We start from the raw sequence: 22,935 nt of genomic DNA, 5'->3' as shown, positions 1-22,935 counted from the left end.
CCTCGCCTAGCCACTGCACCACGAATTGAAGTTGAGCTGTAAGATAATATCGTTTAAAGTCCAGGAGCCTGATGCCCCCCCACTCATAGCCCCTTTGTAGTGTGTTCAGTGCTACCCTGTTTCTCCCTCCTCCCCACAGGAACTCCCTTGCCATGGTGTGTAGCATGTTCTGCTGCAACATTATGTGTTATTTCTGACTCCTGCAACGGTATTCAATCTCTGCTCTTGTTTCTCCACCCACACCTCCCTACCTACCCCTCTGGACCCCCGTGATGTCTGTGTGCCTCCCTACCAACCCTCTGCCCATTGTGAGGTCTGTGTGCCCCCCTCCAACCGCACCTAATCCCCTGTTGGCTTGAGATGTCTGCCGACTCGAATTCCCTCTTCTTGCTGTCCCACACTCTCCCCTCTCCCCCTACCCCTCACTGTATCCTTAGCACTTACACTATTCAGATATGTCGCCTGACCTGTTTGTTAGCTGCTTGTTTGTCTCCCCCTGCATTGTTTTCTCCTACCTCGCCCCCTCAAGCACTATCTGAAATGTCGTCAGGCCTAGTATGATAGTCGCTTGTTTTGTTCTTCACCTTCTCCCTTACTCCAATCCCCACCTACCACCCTCCTCTTGTTAAATTCCGGCACTACCTCAATTGTCGTCAGGGATAGTAATGTAGCCGCGTGTCTGTCTCATTCTCCTGCCCACCCCTTCTCACCTCCCCTCCCGATCACTGTCAATAGCTCTTACTCTATCACTTATGCCTCCGGACCTATTTCATAGCAGCTTGTTTGTCTCTGCACCCCTCCCCCATTTGTTTTCTCCTCCCTCTCCCCCTCCAGCACACTATCTTAAATGTTGTCAGGTCTAGTATGATAGTTGCTTTTATTGTCTTCTCCTTCTCCCTTTACGCCAATCCAAGTTCAAGACTCTTAAATCCAAGATGGGTCTCAATCCTCCGTCCTTCTTGGGGATTATAAAATCTGGGGAGTATCAACACTTGTTCCACTCCGCTACAGGTACTGGTTCTATAGCACCTTTCTCTATCAAGGTTAAAATCTCCCGCATAAAGAGCGGAGCTGGAACTTTCAAAGAGTTGTTCCCCAGTGGATGACTCTGAGGTTGTTGCAGAAAAGGAAGGGAGTAACCCTGTGCAACTGTTTCCAATGCCCAGCCATCTGAAGTAATAGCCTGCCATTCTGTCAGATGCTGTGACAATCTGCTTCCTACTGCAGTCTTGTGAAAGAAGACCTCAGAGGGGTTTTGGAGCGACTGGCACAGTGGCAAGGTAAGGGAGCCACTGCTGTTGCCGTCTTATTATTCCTTCCCCGTCCACCACAGGGGAATCTTCTTTGTCCTCTTTGAGCTGGCAGTCCTCTGCCCCTCCAAATGTAGAGTAGCACTGAAATGACCTACCCCTCCAGGGTGTTCCCATGGGGCGGTTTGGAGCCTGTCTGATTGCAGCGCCAAGGGATTTGGCTGCCGCCTTGGAAGTTTGCAACTTCTCCAAACTCTCATCAGCTTTGTTCCCAAATAAATGAGTGCCGTCAAAGGGCATGTTGAGAAGCCTGGATTGTACGTTTGGGGCAAATCCTGACTTTCTCAACCAGGCAAATCTGTGCATCACTGTATTTGCTGCCACAGCTCTGCTGATACTGTCCAGAGTCGAGACCTGTCTGGAGGGATTTGCACATTGCATCTTTCACATCCTTGACAATGTTAAGGAATCCGTCTCGCTCTTCCCCTTCGGGGATATGGTCAGCCGCCATAGAAATGCACTCCAAATGGGTGTGTGTGAACCTTGCTAACGTGCACGTAGCATTGGCCGATTTCAAGGCCATACTCCCGGCCAGAAAAACGTTTGTCGCCCCTATCCTGAGGTATTGTAGGATTGGCATTTTGCCTACTTGTGGCGGTGGCCGCCTGAACCATCAGGCTTTCTGGTGTAGAGTGCTTGGATAGGTAATAAGGGTCAGAGCTTGAAACTCTGTACTTTGCCGTTATTTTCTCATTGATAGCTGGAATGACCTTTGGTGTTTCCCAGTTAGTAGTCACATGCCTTTGTAAGGCTTGATGAAAAGGCACAATTGGGTCTTCTTATGGCCCTCTGTCCAATACATCGGTGAGATTGTCTTGTTCAAAGACTGGTGTAGGTTTTGACCACCCCATGTATTCCATAACCCTTGACATCAGTTGCCTGTATGTCACTTCTGCGTGGTCACCTGGGTCAGCGGTGCCAAATTCCACTGCTGGTGAGGTGTCTATTCCACTAGCCTCATGAAGGCATTCCTGTAAGTTCTTCATGCGTGACTCTTCTGAAATCAATGCCTCAAGCACTGATGGTGTTCCATATTCTAACCCAAAAGGTATGGCTTCATCAGAAGATTCTTCTGCATCCTCATAAATAGAAGAGAGGGATTTGAAGAAATCAGACCGTGGCAAAGGCGTGTAGGTCTTTTCCAGTGAAGGTGTCATGATATTCATGGTCAGGGGAGCCGAATTCGTGGAGGCCGTCGATGGCTTCGACAGGTGCGTCGACGGTTGGGCTGAAAACTTCAGCATATGTGATATCGAGCAGATCGACACTCAAAGCGTTGACAGCTTCTCCAAAGTTATCGGTGCTGATGGCGTCAATTACGCACCTTTCAACTGTGATGTCGAGTGGCTCAGTCCTCGAGGGGAATTTTTCTCAACTCGAGGGATTATTTGATCGCTCTCGAGGAGTCGTATCGGCCGGGTCCGAAGACGCACGGATCTTGTGCTTACTAGGTCTTTCGACCAGAGCATATGTTTTTGGTGTTGTCGAGGGGGGCAAGGCCGCGTTCTCGAACACCTTTAACATTCGCAATTGAAACTCTTCCCAGTGGGCCGGCGAACTAGATTTAGTGGGGCAAACAACCCGATCCAGTGAGGAACTTGTAGATGAGGAAGATGTCGATCTATGGTGCCATTTCTTTTCATGTCTAGAGCTCGACGAGTGGTGTGAGCCCCTTCGAGACCAGGAACGTTTGTGCTTTCTTCGACGAGGAGAAACTGTTCTCAACTCGTCTGAAGTTTTTTGTTTTTTACAGAGTGGAAGGGGATTTCTGGGTCCTACCTGCCGCCAGCTTTCCTCTACATTCTCTCAGGGCCTTGGCTGTCATAGAAAGGCAGTCTTCGCACTCAGATGACGGGTGAGTTGAACCCAGACACCACAGGCAGATCCTGTGAGGGTCTGTCACGGACATCTTCGCACTGCATTCGTGACATTTTTGAAGCCGGATCTCGCGGTGGACGACGCTGAAGACGAAGCCATGACGTATTCTACTCGAAGAATGGATGAAATATCTTGAAGTGTTGAAGATATTCCTGTCAAGGAGCGAGGCATACCGCATCTGAAGCGTAAGCGTGGAAAAACACACCGGAGGCCAGCGGGCGCTGCGCATGCTACATATACCTTGGGTGATGTCGACATAGAGACGGAGGCCTCTGAGGGACATCGAGTCAACAGGCATCGACGTACAGCGCTCCCTGCTGAAAAAAGTTTTTCCGAAGCAGCAAAGCTGGATATTAGAAATATCAAAGATAAGGAATATGTAGGAGGAAACAATCCATTCGAAAGTAAGCATTGAGTCTCTATGGATAGAACAGTGGTGGGTGGTCCGTTAGATGAGGTTTTATGGCTCTCCAGGGCAGATCACCCTCCAAGTTTGAAGGCTTTTTGCGAAGAATCGCACTTATGGGCGAGGTATGGGATGAAGCGGTGAAGCAGAAACACATTTCAACTATAACGGGTCCTTTTACACCAATATTTGGGAACCCCAGTTCACGCCCAGGATGGAGGCGGGAGCTTTTAGGAAATGGAGTGAGGCGGGCTGTGTAAGGCTTAAAGATTTAATGCATGGCCAAGAAAAAAGGGATTGGCTTTGTTACCATCAGCTCCAGCACTACGGTTTGCACCCACTCAATAAACTCTTGGCTGGCAGACAGCTCACCACTTCCGAGAAAGATATCTCGTTGCATACGATGGACAGACATCTTATCTCAAAATGTTTTGCTCTGCTTTCTGAAGGGGGGTCCCTGGGAAAAGTAGTCATACATGGGCAAGTGGGAATGTACCTTAGATCATCAAATATCTGAAGAGGAATTGGAGACAATTTGGTACAATATTCCGAAGCTAACTCGATCCATCCAACTAAGGGAGATGTGGTATAAAAACCTCACTCAATGGCATTATACTCCGGTGAGGCTCCGAACGATGTTTACAGAGACATCGCCAGATTGTTGGCGCAAGTGCAAGGGGCAGGGTGAATGGCTCCATATTTGGTGGTTCTGTCCAGCTTTGAAATTATTCTGGGGTCAGGTTGTAAGACACTGCAGGTGGTGGTAGGGGCAAATACACCTGTGGGGACTACGTAGTGTCTTCTGGGCTTTTGGACAAAGGGTATGGCCTGACAAGGTAGGGCCATAAAAAGGCCTACATGGTTTTGATTTTGGCAGCCCTACTCGTGATCGCTCGAAACTGGAAGAAAGAGGTAGCCCCAACCTATCATGAGTGGCTACACAAACTTTGGCATGTCTTAGCCATGTAATGGGTTGCGTACAATCTACAGGGGGACGAGTGAAAATGTAGGCTAGATTGGGGTAAATTGTTGGAATACTTGAAGGATAATTATCAAATTCAATTGTGCCCTCAAAATCTTCTGATACAACATTATGGTGGAGCGTTACTAGTTCTTCTTAGTACTAAAGGAACTGCTGATCGAGGGACAGGGGAGCTGGGGTTGAGAGATAGTGAGGACAGGGCTGTGGGGGTAGTTATGTAAATTTGTGAAATGCCAATACAAACTATTAAAAAAAAGATATATTACATGTTTATTTCTTTTTTCTTTTAAAATTGCAATGCTGTCTTATGTTTTCTTAGGGTATGTTACCGAAATAAAATATTGGGCCTCATTACGAGGTGGGCGCAAAGGGTACTGCACACCGTTAAGGACATCAGTGCCGTTAATCCCTTTGCGCCCTATTCCGAGGTACATTAGCGGGTCCCTTCCTTAGCGCCTGGTTTTACCAGGCATTAGGACGGGGCCCGTTAAGGGACTTCAGAGCAAATAACGGTACCGCAATTTGCGGTACCGTTATTAGCGCCTTCCCATTGAGCCCTATGGGGGCTGAAATGGGAATATGGAATGGCTTTTTCAATGGGGACTTACCGGTCCCGCAAAGGTTGGAATAGACCGTTAAGTCGCCATTGAACGAATGCGGACTCGATACCGGTATTGGAGGTAGTCATGGCGCTAATAGCGCCATGACTACCTCCAACCTCGGAATGAGGCCCATTATATTTATAAAAACTAAAAGTACATGCTTATTGGAGTGGAAAGAACTTGATTTTATCAAGGATGCCACTAAAGTAAATTGACTGTGGACAGAATAAACTTTGTTATGGAATAGAGGACATAGCTTGGATTTACACATGACACATTTGTTTTTATCCTGGATACATTTGATTTTAATGTTAAAGGGTTGGCCACCGTCCACCTTGGCTTTCGCCAGGAGAGAGGTACATTTTCACCAAAATAGAAAGTCCCTTAATTTCTATGTAATTCAAATGCACTCTGATTTTTCGATGCTGGGTTGGGGCATGTGTTTTTCCATAGAGGAGAGTACCTTTTTTTATTTTTTAGAAGCTAAATCCTAGTTTACCCTTGAGGGGCATGTTTTGTTTTTTGTTGTTTTTATGTTCTAGGAAAGATTTCCTTGTTTCTGCTTTTCTTCCACAGGCTTCTACCTACCTGTGCATTTTTGCTTTTCCTGACTTTTTGGCGGTATGTCATTCTTATGGGAGAACTGCTTAGTCCACAAGACTATCAGTACTGAGAGAACATGGGCCTCATTATGACTGAGCCGGTCCGGTAACAACAGTGCCGTCCCGCCCGCTATGGTCAGACCTGGCAGCGGTACGGCACCCACTCGCAGAGTTCTCACGGGAGCACCTGCACTGTCGTTAATGGTGCGGGTGCTCCAATATCCCCATTCCCATGGAGTCCTATTGGACGCTATGTCTTAGTATTTGGCTCACCTCTGTGTCGGGAGGTGGTTTTTCTCAACGTATATGGTCCTAATATTGATGATCCTGATTTTTTTCTCCCATCTCCCTTCTCTGTTGCCTGGGTTCCCCCTCATTCCTATACTGTGGGGCGGGGATTGTCACACCAGAGAGGACACTAACTTGGATAGGTCTGGCACTATTGGACTCCATGGGAATGGGGATTAACAGAAATACGGGCGCCTGACTTCCCGGCTGCCGGGAATGTAATACCCTGGTGTTACCGGGAAGTCAGGCACCGGTAATTTATTTCGGATCTGGCAGCAACACACCGGTATCACCAGCAGGGTGACCGCCAGACCCGAAATGAGGCCCCATGTCTCTCTTTGTACATTTCTTGTATTGTTACAATTTCACACATCACCTTACAGTGAAGTGCAGTTGGGATACTTTGTATCCTGACATCTTCTTCTATAATGGATTTTTGATTACTTTTACAATGTGCCTAAAACAGACAGGTGACAGCAGTGATATTGGTACCGCTTTTGATACATTTTACTTGTGCACATTGGCATGTACCGTGTGGTTAGCACCCTAAAATGTCCGTGCCACAATGTTTTTCGCTTGTTCTTTGGCCATTATGTTCTTTGGCTGTTCTTCTGCCTTCTCAGGTCATGAAATGACTTATATGGAATGCCATTGCCCAGGGAAAGATGTGGCTTACGTGGGCTAAGTGTCGGTTTGTGTGTGTGGCCAGAGGAGGGGGCTGGGTCTGTCTAGTCCAAATCCACATTCCTGATAACTGAATGTCTGTTGCTGGGCAGATGTTGTGGCCAGTAGCTATGCATCATTGGATAGCCTCTGACTGTTTGAATGGTGCAGATCCTTACCATTGGTGGGCTTGGGCATGCTCCGAGTCAAATCTTGAACAAAATGAGGGCAGCTGTTCGACAGATCATCGTTGGAGCCAAGACCTCTAAGAAGAAGTGTACCCTGCTGATGACCGACATGTGACCACTTAAGTTGACCAGCATTGTCTCCACTGCTGTCCCAGTGAAGCCCTTCTCCTCTGACCTGATCTCAAAAAGACCGATGTGAGTGCTTTGACACCTGGACCAGTGGGAACAACGAGTCTCGACCCCTATGCAGCATCATGCCTTCTGAGAGTTCTGAAGTGTCCCTGCACCAACCGGTAGACCAGCTCTCTTCTGGGCTACCTCCCTGCAGCCGTTGATGTTCAGAGTATATTTTTAGAACTTGGAGACTCTTCAACTTTTGTAATGAGATGCCTTCTGCTTCTGCATTTTCAGCCTTCTTGCATGAACAGAAGCTGTGCTGGGCCTGCTCCTTTATTTGTCCATTGAAGAATGCCTGTCACCACCTGACCATGGTGACTCCCGTAGCCCCACTTCTTCGATACCAGGAGGTGTCCTGAGGTGGTCTGCCCCACAGAGGGTTTCCTCTTTTCTCATTGGGTGATCTACTGGAAGCTGTCTGGAATTGATTACTAAGCACTGTGATCACCCAAAACTAAATCCCACATTGAAAGCGACCTCTGCATCCTCGACCCTTGGGCCTTCCTCAACTGAACGAAGTACAGAAGAGTGTTCCCCCAATGGTTTCCAGAACACCAGCAGTGGTAACTGTAGAATACGGAGTCAAGGTTAAGTCAACCTACTTGTTTCTGTCCCCCTTTGTCGTCCATAGGGTCATGTGGGCATAACGTCCTAGCCCTAAATCGCTCTTTCCTGACTTCAGTCTGTGGAGGCCTTGTCAAGGATCCCTTTTTAGGACTATCCTAAGGACTGGGATTGTGTGAGTGTACTTAACTTAACTTAGTGAACTTTAACTTTTTGACTTCCATTAATCATAACCGCTAGCATCACCAATCTCTTCATAAACCTACATGTGAAGTATATACTTTGGAACTGGTGACGTTTGGGCACAAGGCCCCAAACAATCTTAGGGTTTGACTTCACAAGAGCTCAGAAAGCTGTTCTATGACTATACTGAAATCTTATTTCCATTTCTTTTTTAAAAAACTTTATTTAACATGCTTGACATCACAACATGGGAGCAAGAGCATTGGACAACCAATCAACATTAGATTATAGATCAAAGCAGTGGGACCACGCATGGTCTAATCATGGTGGTTTCTCAAGTCATTAGTGGATATTCATGAACCGGGTGAAGGATTAGGGGGTAGTAAATTGTCACTATCATCTCTATCTTTGGCGATCAGGGAGCATAGATAGGATCGGAAGGGGGCCGAGTTGTTTCTGGGTCTACTCATTGCCGGCTGCATGGCGGACCTGCGCTCCTCCACATTGGAGGCCCATGTGACAGCCTGAAGCCATTGGTCGAAGGTGGGGGCCCTAGGGCGCAACCAGAGGAACAATAAACATCGGGTTACAAGCAACATGCAGAGACCGGCCAGTCTTCTGAGGTCACGGCCGGTGCGATGGAATTCATGAAATAAGCAGGTCTTTGGGGTTGTGGTAATAGTTCAGTCTATTATTAGGGATACAGCTCCACACACATCCTCCCACAATGAAGTGATTTTTGGACAGTACCAAAGCATGTGAATATAATCTGCATTGTCTGTTTTGCATCTTGGGCACTCAGCAGGTCGATCTCCCATCGTATGATGCAGCCTAGCCAGGGTGTAGTGGTATCTGTGCAGAACTTTTAATTTAATCAATTTAAACCTGGAGTTGAAGGAGACTTCCTGGGTACGGGTGCACATGGATTCCCAAACCTGGTCAGTTATGTCTATACCCAAGTCCCTGCTCCAAGCCTCACAGAGCCTATCTAATGGGAGACCTGCTCTTCCTTGAATAAGACCATATAATCTGGCGACCCTCCCCCTCATCGAAGAGACGCTCATAATCTCAGATTATAATTTATCATCCGGTGGAACCGAGGGGAATTCTTGCCATCTACCCTTGAGAACCCGGCGCAGACCAGCATATTGTAACCATCGGGATGGACACCCTCTCAGGGACAACATCAGGTCTCGCCATTCCAAGAAGGACCCCATAGTAAAAACATACCGGATAGAGCAAAAGCCGGCTCTCGACCATCCAACAGAGGAGATCCAGGGAAGCAGTTCCAGAGGGGGAAATCACCATGGAATGGGCAAGGGGTGTCTAGCATATTCCAAAGTCTACTTCAAGCTAACACTGTGACTCCGGTGGGGTCGGTAGAATCTAGTTTCAAACCAGGAGAGGGGAGAGTCAGAGAGCTGACATCGAGGTTCCCAGCCGCCAGCTGCTCGAGTTTAACGTGAGGAGGGCATCCATCAGGGTCAAACCAGAACGTTGTGAAGTGGGCCTGGGCAGCAATATAGTATCGCTCGAAATTAGGGGCAGCAAACACTCCCTCCCCAAACAGGGTATATCAATTTTTCAGGTTAAGAGGGTGAGGTAGCTACCATAGTTGTGATTGTATAATGGAGTCTGATGACACGTGACCACAACACCAAGATATTTCAACTCTGATTGGGACCAGGTAAAACCGCAAAAGTCCTGGGGGCTGTGGTGGTGTCAGCTAACGGGAACCGTGTGGATTTAGTGCAATTGACCTTTAAGCCGGATAAAGTACCAAAGAATAACGTCTTCTAGTATTGGTGCCAGATTTTCCTTAGGGGAGCGGATGTAAAGCAGTGGGCTTTGTTACGAGGTTGGCGGTAGCCGTGCCGGTAAAACCAGCCTGGCTGCCGCCAAACTTGTGAAATTACCGGCACCCGGCAATGGGGACATACAAAGGTATTCTGACCCCGGCGGACCCGGTCCATCCCCATTGCTGGGTGCCGGTATTCATTACTCCCCATTCCCATTGAGCCCCATAGGGCTGAATGGGAATGGGGAGGTCAGATGCACATGGCACCATTCATGAATGGTGCGGGTGCATCCGACGAGTTGTACTCGCGGGTGCCGCTTTGCCCACCAGGTCAGACCTGGCGGGCAGAAAGGCACCCACGAGCACAACTCGTAGTTTGCCGGTCCGGTAGTAACAGTGCTGGTAGCTTACCGCCGCCATTACTACCGGACCAGCAAATTTATAATGAGGCCCAATGTGTCATCTGCATAGAGTGAGATGACCTATGGGCTCCGGAGAGTCTTATACCCCTCTGGGCATGTCGTTGGAGAATCCTGTCAGCCAGAGGTTCAATAGCTAATGCAAATATTAGAGGCAAGAAGGGGCAACCCTGTCTGGTGCCCCTGGCTATTTCAAATTGGGCGGAGCATCGTCTTCAGTGCGGACTCTGGCAACAAGGGATGCATATAATAATTTCACAGAGGAGATGAAACGGGAGCCAAAATTGCTTTTCTCCAATACCAACCAATGAAACCTCCAACAAACCGAGTTGAACGCTTTTTGCATGTCTAGTGTGGCTGCTACGGCCTGCGTCTTAGGGTCAATTCGGGCCAAGATATTAAATAAGCGACGCAGGTTAAGAACAATAGAGCGCCCCGCGATGAATCCGGACTGGTCGGGGTGGATGAAGGAAGACATATCATGCCAACCAGAGGGCCAAGAACTTGGCAAATATTTTGACATCACAATTGATGAGGGAGAGAGGGCGATAAGAACCACATTGTGTGGCTGGCTTGTCGGGTTTCAGTAGTACTGAAATAACTGCCTCCCGAAGCGAGGGGGGGGGGGGAGTCTAACAATCAAGCAGGCCTCCTCCCAATCGGCTGCCAGACAGGGCACTAGTCACCCCTTGTAGCATTTATATAAAAGTCGGTGGTAAATCCATTGGCCCCAGGAGCCCTCCCGGTCGATAGTGAGTCTATAGCCTCAGAGTTCTCTTCCCTTGTCATTAGGTGGTCCAGTGCCTCCCTGGTCTCCGTGGATAGCAACGAAAGAGGAAGACTGTCGAGGAAGGAATCGACGTCTGCCCCACTGGAGGTATCAACATTAGTATAGAGTGCTTCATCGAAGAAGCGAAACTCTTCATTACGTTTTTGAGCGGAAAGGGCAAGACTACCGTCCAGTCTCTCAATAGCTGATATATGGAGAGCCCCCCTTTCTTGCCGGATCAATCTGCCTAGTAGGCGTCCGGGTCGTTCACCCTAACCGTACTTCCTGGCGATCTGGAGATTGTCCAAGAATTTGTCCTCCCGATCTGCCTGGGCTCAGAAGGTATATAGTGTAGCCTCTATATCCCTAGGTATAGCAACAGCTGGAGACGAGGCATACTGGGCATCAAGTCTAGCAAGCAGGAGCTCACTCTCCCCAATGGATTTACGGATCACTCTGAGGATCCCCGGCTCCTTTGCTAAAGCCACATCGCGGATGTAGACTTTGAAAGTTTCCTACAGCGTGGCTTGGATCTCTACTGATCCTGTGTTTAACTCAAAGAAGTTGTCTATATTGGTGCCCAGTTCTGATTCAAATACTGGGTCTAACAAGGCATTTGGTTTCAGTCCCCACATATGTGTCAACCCTCTACCGTCCCCCATCACAGCGAGACAGTGACCGGGGAGTGATCCAAGAAGGTTCTAGGTAGGCTGGTCCTTTGATCAATGGTTCTGATAAGTATGTCGGACAGTAGCAACCTGTCGATACGAGAGTGAGAGTCGTGTATAGATAAATAAAAGGAGAAGGCACAGGAATCGGGGTCTATCAGTCTCCATGCGTTAACCACCCTCAACAAGGACTGCACTTCTCTAATGGTTTTAACAGTTAGTGTCCACTATGGTGTTACAATCCCCGCCCCACAGTATAGGAATGAGGGGGAACCCAGACAACAGAGAAGAGAGATGGGAGAAAAAATCAGGATCATCAATATTAGGACCATATACGTTGAGAAAAACCACCTCCCGACCCAGAAGTGAGCCAAATAGTAAGACATAGCGTCCAAGGGGATCTATATGTGCAACCTTGTGGGCGAATTTGAGGGACTTATGGACAAGGATGATAACTCCATCACTTTGGATGGAATAGGTGGTATAGTAACGCTGTGGGCCCCACGACCTGGCGAACATGTCACACCCCTTGGCTAATGCATGAGTCTCCTGTAAGAAAAGCACCTTAACCTTGTGTCGTTCAATATACAGTTGTAGTTTGCGCATTTTAACAGGGTTACCCAGTCCCCTAATGTTCCAACTCATACATACTATGCCTTCATCCGCCACCTAGACGGTAGGTTCGCATTAGTGGAGGGATAACCCAGTGAAAAAATGCCCTGCAAGGTCTCAACCAGGCAAGGAAGGGTTGAATCGTGGTACACGTAGTTCGAGGGTAGGTTGTAACTCGTCCCCACAGTCGCAAGTCAAGCAATTTTTCAAACTTTTGTCCCCCCCACCCAGCCACCACCCCGACCCCCACCCCCTCACAATTAGAAGGGTGAAACCCTGGTAGAACAACAAACCAGAGCTAAAACGATTGCAACGCTGCATGGGCTGAGCGATGACCAAGGACGGCATCCAAACTGAAGCAGGGCATAAGGAAGCATAATATGGTGCACAATTCGAAAATGTATAAAGAAACATTGTAGGGGGCTTAGACAAAGTCGGCATGGACCTCGAGCCATTTTGAGAACATGGATTAGTATCAAGTAAATACAGGAGGAGGTCGCACATGCGGTCTACGCACTGATCTCCTGGGTAGCTTGGGAGGACTCTGTATCAAAAGGAATCAGAAAGTGTCGACTTGAAGACAGGGATACAGCCACTAGCGAGGAAAATGTTCCTCAATAAACTTAGGAGCCTCCTCCGGGATAGTAAAAAAGAAGAGTCTGTCCGAATGTTCAATCCTTGATTTTGCCGGGTACATCATGCAGTATTTAACACCGAATTCTCTGAGCTGTTTCTTGGCGGCTAGTAAGGTTTTTCATTTTGAATAGCAACGGAGAAGTCTGGGTACAAATGAATCCTGGCGGAGCCGAGTAGTAGCTCCCCTTTAGCTCTGGCCGTGCACAGCAAAGAGTCTCTGTCGCAGTAGTTTTTAGCACTCTCTGGCTATGATAGGATTGGGAGGAGCCCCAAGCTTGGGCCTTGCAGCTAGGGAGCAGTGGGCCCGTTCAATGGCAAACTGTGATGAGAGCTTTGGCGTGTCTAGTAGAGAGAGAAGCATTAGCTCCACATAGTCCTCCATCGGTGTAACGCTCACCTGGCTCCCACGGAGGCGCTGGTCTGTGTTGCTGTGGCCTCTTCAAGCGTGATGCGCAGAATTCAGACCACCGATTGAACAGGACCCCCAAATCTTGCTTGACTGGCCCGTAGGAATATCCTTCTGCAGATGAGAAAGGGGATTAACTGTCTGCTGAATAGTGTGCTTTCTTCCCCGTTTCCCCCTTCGTTCTTCTCTGACTTCCTCCAAAACCCCCGGTTTAAGCTCACCTTATGGTTTGGAAGGATGAACTCTCCATCCTGCTTCTGGTGCAGGGGCGCGCGTTCGTCCAGTTACTTCACTGGTTTTCAGAATGGCGCTGGCAAATCCACTTGACTTTTCTGAGCGATACGCCGTAAGTATGAAGATGCAAAGTTCAAGTGTGAGCCTCCTTTTATGTTGTTTTTTCTGTCCTTTATTTCAGGTGCAGAACAAAGGCGATGCGTTGAGGGGTTAAATTGCCGGTGGTAAAATCAGGTGAGTTAGTGATGAGGGCGACCCCTCTAAATGTCTTTATAATTCCCCAGTAATGTCTTTTGTCCTTTCCCCATAGGGGCGGGGGTGCGGTACCTGCCAAAGATGCGGCGCCGACCCGAGATGCGGAATGGTTCACCAAGAAAAGCCGGTAAGTAATATGGCTGAAAATTCGGCTTTCCTCTTGTGTTCCCTTGCTCATCTTTTGTCTCTTCTTCTCTCTCCTAGGTGCAGAGATGTGGCGACCGGTGCTGAGAGCCGCGATAGAGCCGGGCGGCGTCTCGGGAACAGGTGAGTGAAGCGCGGCGCTGCAGCGAGCAACGCGGTGCTTTTAAATGGAAGTCTTCCTTCAGGAATGCTGGCGTGAAGATTCCGGATGCAGGTAAGAAGGTTGAATAAGTTCTTGGTTTTCACCTTTCTCTTCTCTTATTCCCTTACAGGTGTTCCAGGTTCGAGGCGGGCGTGGCTGGAGTCCAGGTGCAGGAGCAGACACGGTGAGCATTCAGCTGCTGGGATGCAGAACAACGCGAAGCATGTGTGGCTGTCCGGGCGTGGCTTAAATAGCCTTGGAAGAAGTTCCAGGTGAGTATTCTTCCACAGCCCCACCCAAGTAACAAAATAGTTCCTTCAGAAGAATAGTCCCTCCTAAGCCTCATTTGGCTTGGTTCTTCATGCAGCATGGTCTGCATCAGGTGAGTGTGCAGCATGATCTGCTTCAGGTAAGTGCACCAAACACTTCCCCTTATGAGCCTGGCGCCATAGGCGCCAGGACAGAGTCCAAAGAGCCCCAATAAAGGGCCGCTGGGCTTTTACCCGGGGGCGTGATGCCTGCTCCCGGAGGTGCTGGGCCTGGCCTGGTGCTCCGGGGGTAGGCATCATGACAATCGGCGATTTTCTCTTCAGGAACTCCAATAATGCGCAAATTATTACACCTGGGCCTAGACTCTAGGTCTTCGTTCTTTTTGCTGACCGCCTGGACTTGCCTATTCAGTGAGGCCACCTCTGACCGGAGAGACTTGATACCATCTTCTTCAATGCCGGCCCTGGACTCCACCTCCGTCACCCGAGTATCAGTCTTCTCCATCCGGGCTTTGATAGAACAGATAGTCCCGCTCATATCATCGCGCTTTGTGTGAAGCGTGGTAAACCCCTACCGCATATACTCCATTATCTATTGGAGCTCTGTGGTTTCTATAATTGCTGCAGGGGGGGCTTCGGCTTCAGGCTGGGCCTCACCAGGCTTCACTTTCGACTTTGTGAACATATTGATAGAGCTCTGTCTTTTGCTGGCACCCTTATTCATTACAGAACTAGGTTATTTATGCGGCCACTATAGGGCTCTGCTGCGTGGGCTGGGAGGTGACTGGTAAGGTGGAAGTCGGAGGTGAACAGACCCATCCCTTAGCGTTCACAGCAGGGACACTCGCCAACAGGATAGAGCAGTACAGCAGTTCGGAAGACCTAACACACCAGGATAGGAGCAGAGGGGTCCAGTAAGGATGGAAGTGTGAGGTTCACCCGGTGGTGGGAATTCACAGAGTGACCAAACCAGGGGTCCAAGGGAATAGGAGAAGGGATGCTTCAACTTAACTAAAAAGTTTGTGGCCAGAGTGGGGATCAGATACTTCTACCCCAGCCAGCTGGTGCCGGCCCCCCAACCGTTGAGCAATGGAAATAATTGTTGAGACTACGATTTCATCACTCCATCCAAATCTTGTGGTTTCTGCTTGTACCTGGTGACGGAGCTACTGCAGGGAGGGTTAAGGCTAATAGATATTTCTGATAGAGCAAGTCCTTCACCCTCAGGCCGGATTGAGTCCTGTGGGTGCAATCCAGTGGGGGCTGCAACCATGCTGGGGGTCAAGGAACTAGCAATCGCCTATCTTGTAGTCAACATCAGGCAATCCCGCCACAATCCCGCTGCAGAATCTTGATTGACTCCCCCTGTATGGGGCGGAATAGGTTGTGGCCTCCCACATATTCAGAGCCACACGCCAATTTCCCCCTGTCCAGGGCAAAGTCACACAACCCTTTCAACTGGTTAAGCCATAGAATTGCAGCGATCCCTGATTGCAGACCATGAATGCATTCCAAATAGGGCGGGTGGTGTTGCACAAAACAAGTAGTAACATGCAGAGAAAATTACATAGGAGAAGTCCTTCCAGCTGAGGAGCGCTATGGCCAGTACAATCCTGATTTTGCCCCTGCGTAGCTGTTAATGGCACACGGTTCACCTGTCACCTACCGCAGGGGCTGGGAAGGCCTTGGTTGTTGGTGGGAAGAAGACTTCACTCCACGCACCAGGCAAGCAAGATCTGCTTGTTCATCTCATGAATAACGTACCTCACCCCCCACAGGCTCTGTGGAAAATATGGGGCGGAGTGCCTCAGCCCGGCAGGTACTGGGATGTAGCAGGGGCCGCTCCAATGCCCCTTAACAATCGGGGAAGGCCGCTCTCAGAAAAGGATCAGCAAGTGTTTACATTAGCGCGCAGTGCCCCCCCCAGGCTGATCACACGGTGCAGGGCGTGTGGAATCCGGGCTATTTAGGCAAGTCTGTGGGGTTTGGAGCGGGCCGCTACAACAGCAGCAGTTGCCAAGCATCAGACCCGCCTAGCGTAAGTAGTAAGGTGTAGGGGGGGCCCGGTACCTACACCAGAATTCAATGGAAATGCCCAGCCCGTCGCTGCTGCCTTCGTTGGATGAGGTCATGGGACAATCCGCTCGGAATGTCCCACGCCGCTGGGAGACTACGGCTAAATAAATCTGTGATAATTGAGTGGTCAGCAATTCCGCACACGCTGGGGTCGAGGGACGCAGCCCCTATCACGTGGCTGGGTCAGGGTGGCCCATCTTGTATCCCCGGCCATCCACACAGGGATCAAAGACCTCCACTCACAAGCGGCTCGGGCTGTCTCGCATGTAGCGTCGGAGCCCCCGGTAAGTAAAGGACAGGGGTGGTTGCCCACCACGCGGCCTTGCCCCAGTCGCTCTGGGACCAGCACTGTGGAAAAGGAGGTGTCAGGAACCGGGGAACCGGTGAATTTCCCCACTGTGTGGCGGTTCAATGATGGCACCGCACACCTCGCAGCCTCAGGGGCTGCGTCCTCTCGTCACCAGGGGCGCTGCACCGCCCGGATGAGGGAGACAGCTCGTATTCTTGGTCTCGACCACTGCCTTTGAGGCATAGATTTCTCAGCTCCTCTGCATAGAAATCGCTCAGGATTAAGAGAGCCTCTGCTCTATGCTTTCAGAAAGCAGAATTCAGCTTTTCCAGGTGTGAACTGGCACCAGTAAGGATAATGAATTGTTCAGAATGTCGCCCTGAGTGGAGCTACTCGTTCAAGCAGCCATTTCGTAGCTAAACAACAGTGCTCCCTTCCTTATTTCCATTTCTAATGTGTTGAGTACTTCCCTGTGTTTCACTCGCAATTGAATCAAATGCTATTCAATATCTTGGAAGGGTGAATGTATATACCTGCTTTATTAGTATTGGTGTGACAATATTTGACTCAAGTTTTGACTTGCTTTTTGTATATTTCAAAGATGAAATAAACAACTGCATATTATTATACATACCTGTTTAACTAGAATTATTGGTGTTGCTCTGTGTGGACTAATTGTAGCCGTAGACCACTCTCAGACCCTTCCTGAGACTAAGGGCCTCATTACAAGTCTGCCGGTCCGGAAATAAGGGTGCTGGTCCCAACGGCCCCGGAAAGCAGAGTTGTCACAAAAGCACCAACACCGTTAGGAAAGGTGCCGGTGCTTCCAAGTCACCATCCCCGTGGAGTCCTATGGGACTCCAAGGGAATCGGGACTAACATTTTCCGCTGCCCGACTTACCGGGCCGCCGGGACTTGTAATGTCCCGATGGCACTGGTAAGTAAGGCGGCGGAAACAGTGTTACAGGGTTACCGCCAACCTCAGAATGAGGCCCTAAGTGTTGCAGCTCTGCTACCTTAACTTGATTGGGTTTGGCTAACCTCTCTGTGTCTTCCTTGTTCACCATAAAGGGGTGGCCTCCCAAAATCCTCCCCGTTGGGCTGATTTTGGAAATCCATTTTGAACAATATGTAACTCGTATAAGGTCTGAACTGGATGTATCATGGAGTTTTTTGGAATAAGATTTGACTTGCCATATCACAACTTGTTGTCTGGAGGAGGCATAACATGGATTTTACCTGAATGTAACAGAACTTGGTTTTTGTTTGAGTGGAACAAACTTGGGTTTTACCTGGAGACAGATGTATCTTGAATGTTTCCTGAATAGAAAACTCCATGTTCTTTTGCATAAAATGATAAACCCTGTCTTTTATCTGGAAATGGAAGAACCTTGAATTGTGCATAGAGGGAAAGTACCTTGGTTTTTGCCTGAATCGGAGCTCCATGGTCCAGAAGAATCTCAGAGATCCGTACATGACCATTTCGAGCTGCACAGTGAAGGGGTGTTAGTTCATCCTAATAGAAAATAAAATAAAGGAATGAGTGTATTATTTGTCAACCATACCTCTACACCTTTAATGGAAACAAGACACAAGGATCATTATGGTTAACTTCAATCCACAAATCAACATGTTGCAGATTTCTGAAAAGGAAGGTGAAAAGATGCCTCACGTCGGCATAAATCTAGCTTAATACAAAGATGAAAGAAGAGGTTCTTTACACTGAAAAGAACAATGGCACTATAATCACTTAATTAAATGACTCATGTCTACAATTTTCAATAATATAATCCCTAAAAACATATCTAACATAGCTATAAAATCATGATTCGCAACACCACAAACCACTGTGAATATAGCCATTACCAATGAGGAACTGTTTGCAAGCTCCAAAATCCTTTCCATTATAGTAAATAATTATCCAATCTTACATCATAGATGCACCGTTTTACCGAACAGACACCCTGCTAATTAGGGATATGATTAATTTACATGTGTAAAGTTCTCCTAAACACTCACTTTTGTCCTTGCATCTATCTGGGCCCCTCTGTCCAAAAGTAATCGCACCATAATGACATTCCCCCGGCGAGTGGCGATGTGTAGAGGCGTGATCCCATTCTTGAAAAAAGGAAAAATACATGTATATATGTATGTGTTACAGGCAGAATGTATATAAAATGAAATCCGAATAAGTCTATACAACACAACACATTAACAACAAAAAGATTCTTTTTGAGGAATGATATGATTGGCATACAGCAATTGGGGCATGGCCTGCTGAAAATGCATGGCATATTCTGAATGTCAAAACATGCACTATGGACTTGTCCTAAATGAGCTGTGAGAAGGGAAAGTAAAGTACATGTTATCCAAATACTCCATCATGGACATCCTTGTTGAATTTGTAAACACTGAATATGTACACCTGTGGGCGAGAACTCTGAACTATATTTTAATATCAAGTGAAAACTTTCTTTATAAAAAAAAAATGCCATTTTCATAGCCGTGAATCATTATGAAATTAACAAAACTATCTGGTTAGTTGGTACTTGACGTTTACCCTATTTAAAGCACATGCACGAAGATCTCCATTGCGTTCTCTAAAAAACTGAAACCATAGAGGAATAGAAGATGGATAACTAAAGTACTAGCTGTCCAGAAAGGTAGTTTCGGTAACGTAAGCTAGAAAGGAAAATATTGTTGCTTTAAGGAAACTTCCTGGCTGCCTTCATGCACGTTACTGGCAGTTACAGACCGTTATTTTTTACACCCTGCATGAGTAAAGGATACCCAGGCTGTCTTCAACCAAACCACTTTTTCTGATGTCCACGGAGAGTGTTTTTTAGGAATCCAGTGAAGACACTTGTGATGGAGAACTTGAATTAAATGTAAGTAATTGTCCCTTCTCCGTCATGGTATCTTCATTGATAATTGTAAACACTGAAAGCCCACGTCACTGTATGGAGATGGGGACATCAGAGTATAGAAGAAAAGAGAAGACTATAAAAAATCCAATAGGTTAAGGCAGTAAAGCAAACAGATTTTTTAAATAGGCCTGCCCCATTTGTGTGTCTGCCTTAGAATAGGAGTCTAGACAGTAATGTTTAGTGAAATTATAAACCGATTTCCAAGTGGCTGCCTTCCAGATCTCTGCCATCTGGAAATTTCTTAGAAGAGTCGTTGTAGCTGCTTTACCTCTTGTTGAATGGGAACTTGGCCTACTTGGGGAGGATGTATTAGCTTTCTGGCAGCAGAGCAGAATACAGGACAGTATCCAACTAGCTGTGGTCATTTTAGAGTCAGGATGGCCCTTGTTTATTGTGCCACAGTTCACAAAGCATCGTCTACTGCTTCCAGCAACACACTTTACTTATTGGCAGCCGCCTTCCTATATAACTTTTGACCAGAAGTGTGTACATGTGGTCAGTGCTCATCTTCAGAGATGTAAGTTTTGACCTCCCCATCTGAGATTGATGTTTAGAAAAGGAGATGGTTGTGGTCCCTGACAAAGGACGTCTCATGGTCCGAAATGCATTGCACATCCACACCTTCTCCTATTTCGTCTCCTGATTAAAACTTGTATTTTAAAAACATCCGTTTTTTTGGAGGATTATTTGTTATTCAGAACAATACTGTAGTTGCTTAAATCATTTGTTTAAAAATTAGCTGCATTTTTTGCAGGGGAACAGACAGCACTAAGGGGTTTTCTCCCTTTGCCTCAGTTTGCATATATTTATCTCTCACTGTCTGCAACAGTGATTAGCTGCTTGGTCCAAATACTTGATTTATAAATTGTGTAGCTCACACATTACAAAGAGGTGGTGCCCGCTTCCCCAGTGGTAAATATCTAGTGATCTATTCGTTCCCCCTTTTTTTGTTCGATCAAGATCATCTAGAGTGTGATAAGATTTCTCAGCCAGAGAGGAGGGATTATTAATAAAGTTACGAAGATAAATGGACTGTTTAATATGTAGTCAGAAACCACCTTCGAAAGGAATAAGGACTGTGTCCTAAGGTGTACATTTTGGTTAGTAAATACCATTTAGGGATCCTCTACACAAAAAGCCTGAATCTCACTAACTCTTCTGGCTGATATAATCGCCACCAAACAAACCACTTTCCAAGTTAAATATTTGTGGTCTGCTTTATGCATAGCCTTGAATAGGGACCCATCAATTTAGAGAGGACAGCATTCTAACAATCTAAAAGGAGGGTACAGTTTCTTCAAGCCCTCTAAAACTCCTTCCTCTCTGGTATTTTTAGAGGGACAGTTTCTGCAGGCTGCAATGACAAAGAGATGTACATGATCTGCTCCTCTCTCTTGGCACCAAAGGAAGAATCTCTTCCACTTCAAGGTGTCTGGGGACCTGGTCAAAGGGCTCCTGGCCTCTTTGAGGACTACCATGCATTCTTCTGGAAGATTCAGGTGGTCGTCCTGTGTGGCTTCAGGAGCTAAACTCAGTGGCAAGATCATGATGAAAAATGAAACAATTACCTTCATGTTGATTCTGGTACTCTTAGTTTTGCTCTCCCCCCTTCAAAACTCGTTGAAATTGTTTGCACCACAGGCTGGATGGGAAAATATCTTCAACAAAAGAAGGTGTTGTCACATTCAGGCTTTTAGAATGGGGCTCGGTACACAGAGCATGGGAGGGTTTGGATACTAGCCTTAGCAAGGCCTCTGCCTGGCCCAGTTTATACTTGACTTGTTTTCAGTCTTCCCAAGTTCCTTTTTCCTAGCAGAAAACCAAATTAAGTTTTGCAGTTTCTCCTTTTAATAAAGAAAACTGTTTCTTGATGCAAGCAGTTCTCTTTCTCCAGGGTTGCTTGAGAACACACAAAAAAAAAAATTCCGTCCTTTCCTCCTTCGAGTTGCTGGGACTCCCCAAAGTCTGTTAGCCCTCAGACAGCTTATTTTTCTTCCACACAAGTTATTTTGGATAGGGTGATAGTCAAACCCTGGTTGTTCAAGATTTTATAATCTTTCTGACTTTCTTAGCTTGAATTCATTTATTCATACCTCCTTCATTCCCCCTTTCATGTGTTAGTTGCATACTCAGGCTCCTGTAACCAAATAGCTTTTTCCAGCTGTTATTCACAGCGTTAGTACTTTTCTCAGTCCCCCTTTCAGAGGTTTCTTTTACTCTCAGGTTTCTCTGGCTTCGGTAACCTGAATAGCTTTTTCAGTGATTTTTCACAACGTTCATATTATTCCGCCCCTTTTTGTAGAGTATTTGCACACTTGGCTTTCTCAGGCTCCATGACCGGGATGTGTTCCCCAGCTCTTATTCGCAAGCTTTGTACCTTGTAGCAATATGTCGTCTGTCAGGTTTCTCAGGCTCCTGAAACCTCGTTGGCTTTCCCTGTGGCTAAGCATCTCGGAAGCTACGATCCAACATGCACAGATCATGGGGATCCGCGCCCCCTCATATGGTCTGGTCTTGGCACCTGTTAGCGGCATCCCGGGCCATCACAGGTTCTGTTTGGCTGCGCCACCAGACGAGACAGGTATTTTTCTGTCTCTGCTCTCGTACCGGCCTGGGATTCTAGGTCAGATAGAATACCAGCACGTAGGCGTTTGGTTAGCCTTTTGCTTGCCCTCCTTGCTTCTGCTGGCTTTGCGGCCCAGCGTGGCTACTCCCTCCAGAACATCAACACTGCAGGGGCTTGCTTCTGCCTAGCAGTCCCACTGCCTCCATAGGCGTCTCCCTTTGCTTTACAATCCGTCCTCTTCTTATACACATCACAGAAACAATTTGAACAGTGTCCTTCTTTGTTGACCATGGCATTCAGCTTGTATTCAGCATTCCCTATGGCCAAAAGAGGTAAAGAAGGATCTTTGTAAAATTCTGTGGTTGGAGGAAAAATACAAGTCTTTTACGTCTATATTCATATATGCAGACAAGGTGATTTGGACATGATATTATATGATATGATATGGCATTTGTAGCGCGCCTATACACAAGTGTTTCAAGGCGCGACGAGGCAGGGAGGGGGGAACAAAGGGAAGACAGACAATGATCCTACTAGGCCAGGTGTCATTCAGATCGCGCAAGTGCAGGGGTAGGGGGAAGGGAGAAGGTGCAAGGGGAAGGGGGGAAGTGCAGTACAAGGTAAGTAGAATAAAAATAACTAAATAATAAATAAAGAGGGCCAGCTGGTGGCAAGTGCAAGGTAAGTGCAGACAAGTGCTGGGAAGTGGGGGCTGTCGGGATACAGAGACAATCCCGCAGTGCAGGGATTGCCAGGGAGGGGTTGCCATGTAGGCAGTGCAAGTCGAGAGTGGCAGGGCCCAGGATCGGGGTCGGTAAGAGTGGCCCAGTTGCAGATACAGTGCAGTTTCAGCAAGAATTAGCAGGGGAGGGGGAGAGAGAA

The 22,935-nt window shown here is 47.5% G+C and overlaps 1 protein-coding gene across 8 annotated transcripts in view; it reads right to left on the bottom strand.

Annotated features, from left to right (window-relative positions):
* ANK1 (ankyrin 1) overlaps window positions 1-22,935 on the bottom strand; it is a 2,823,483-nt gene that overhangs the window by 2,010,994 nt on the left and 789,554 nt on the right. For all 8 annotated transcript variants that reach the window (XM_069617665.1, XM_069617670.1, XM_069617666.1 and 5 more), the window contains 2 exons: window positions 18,580-18,678; window positions 17,978-18,076 (listed from right to left, as the gene is read on the bottom strand). In XM_069617665.1, coding sequence (XP_069473766.1) covers window positions 17,978-18,076; window positions 18,580-18,678 — 198 coding nt within the window. The remainder of the gene's footprint in view (window positions 1-17,977; window positions 18,077-18,579; window positions 18,679-22,935) is intronic.

Source organism: Ambystoma mexicanum, chromosome 10 (genome assembly GCF_040938575.1).
Source record: "Ambystoma mexicanum isolate Mex_15411 chromosome 10, UKY_AmexF1_1, whole genome shotgun sequence".
Lineage (NCBI taxonomy): Eukaryota > Metazoa > Chordata > Amphibia > Caudata > Ambystomatidae > Ambystoma > Ambystoma mexicanum.
This window is presented reverse-complemented; position numbering and strand designations above follow the sequence as displayed.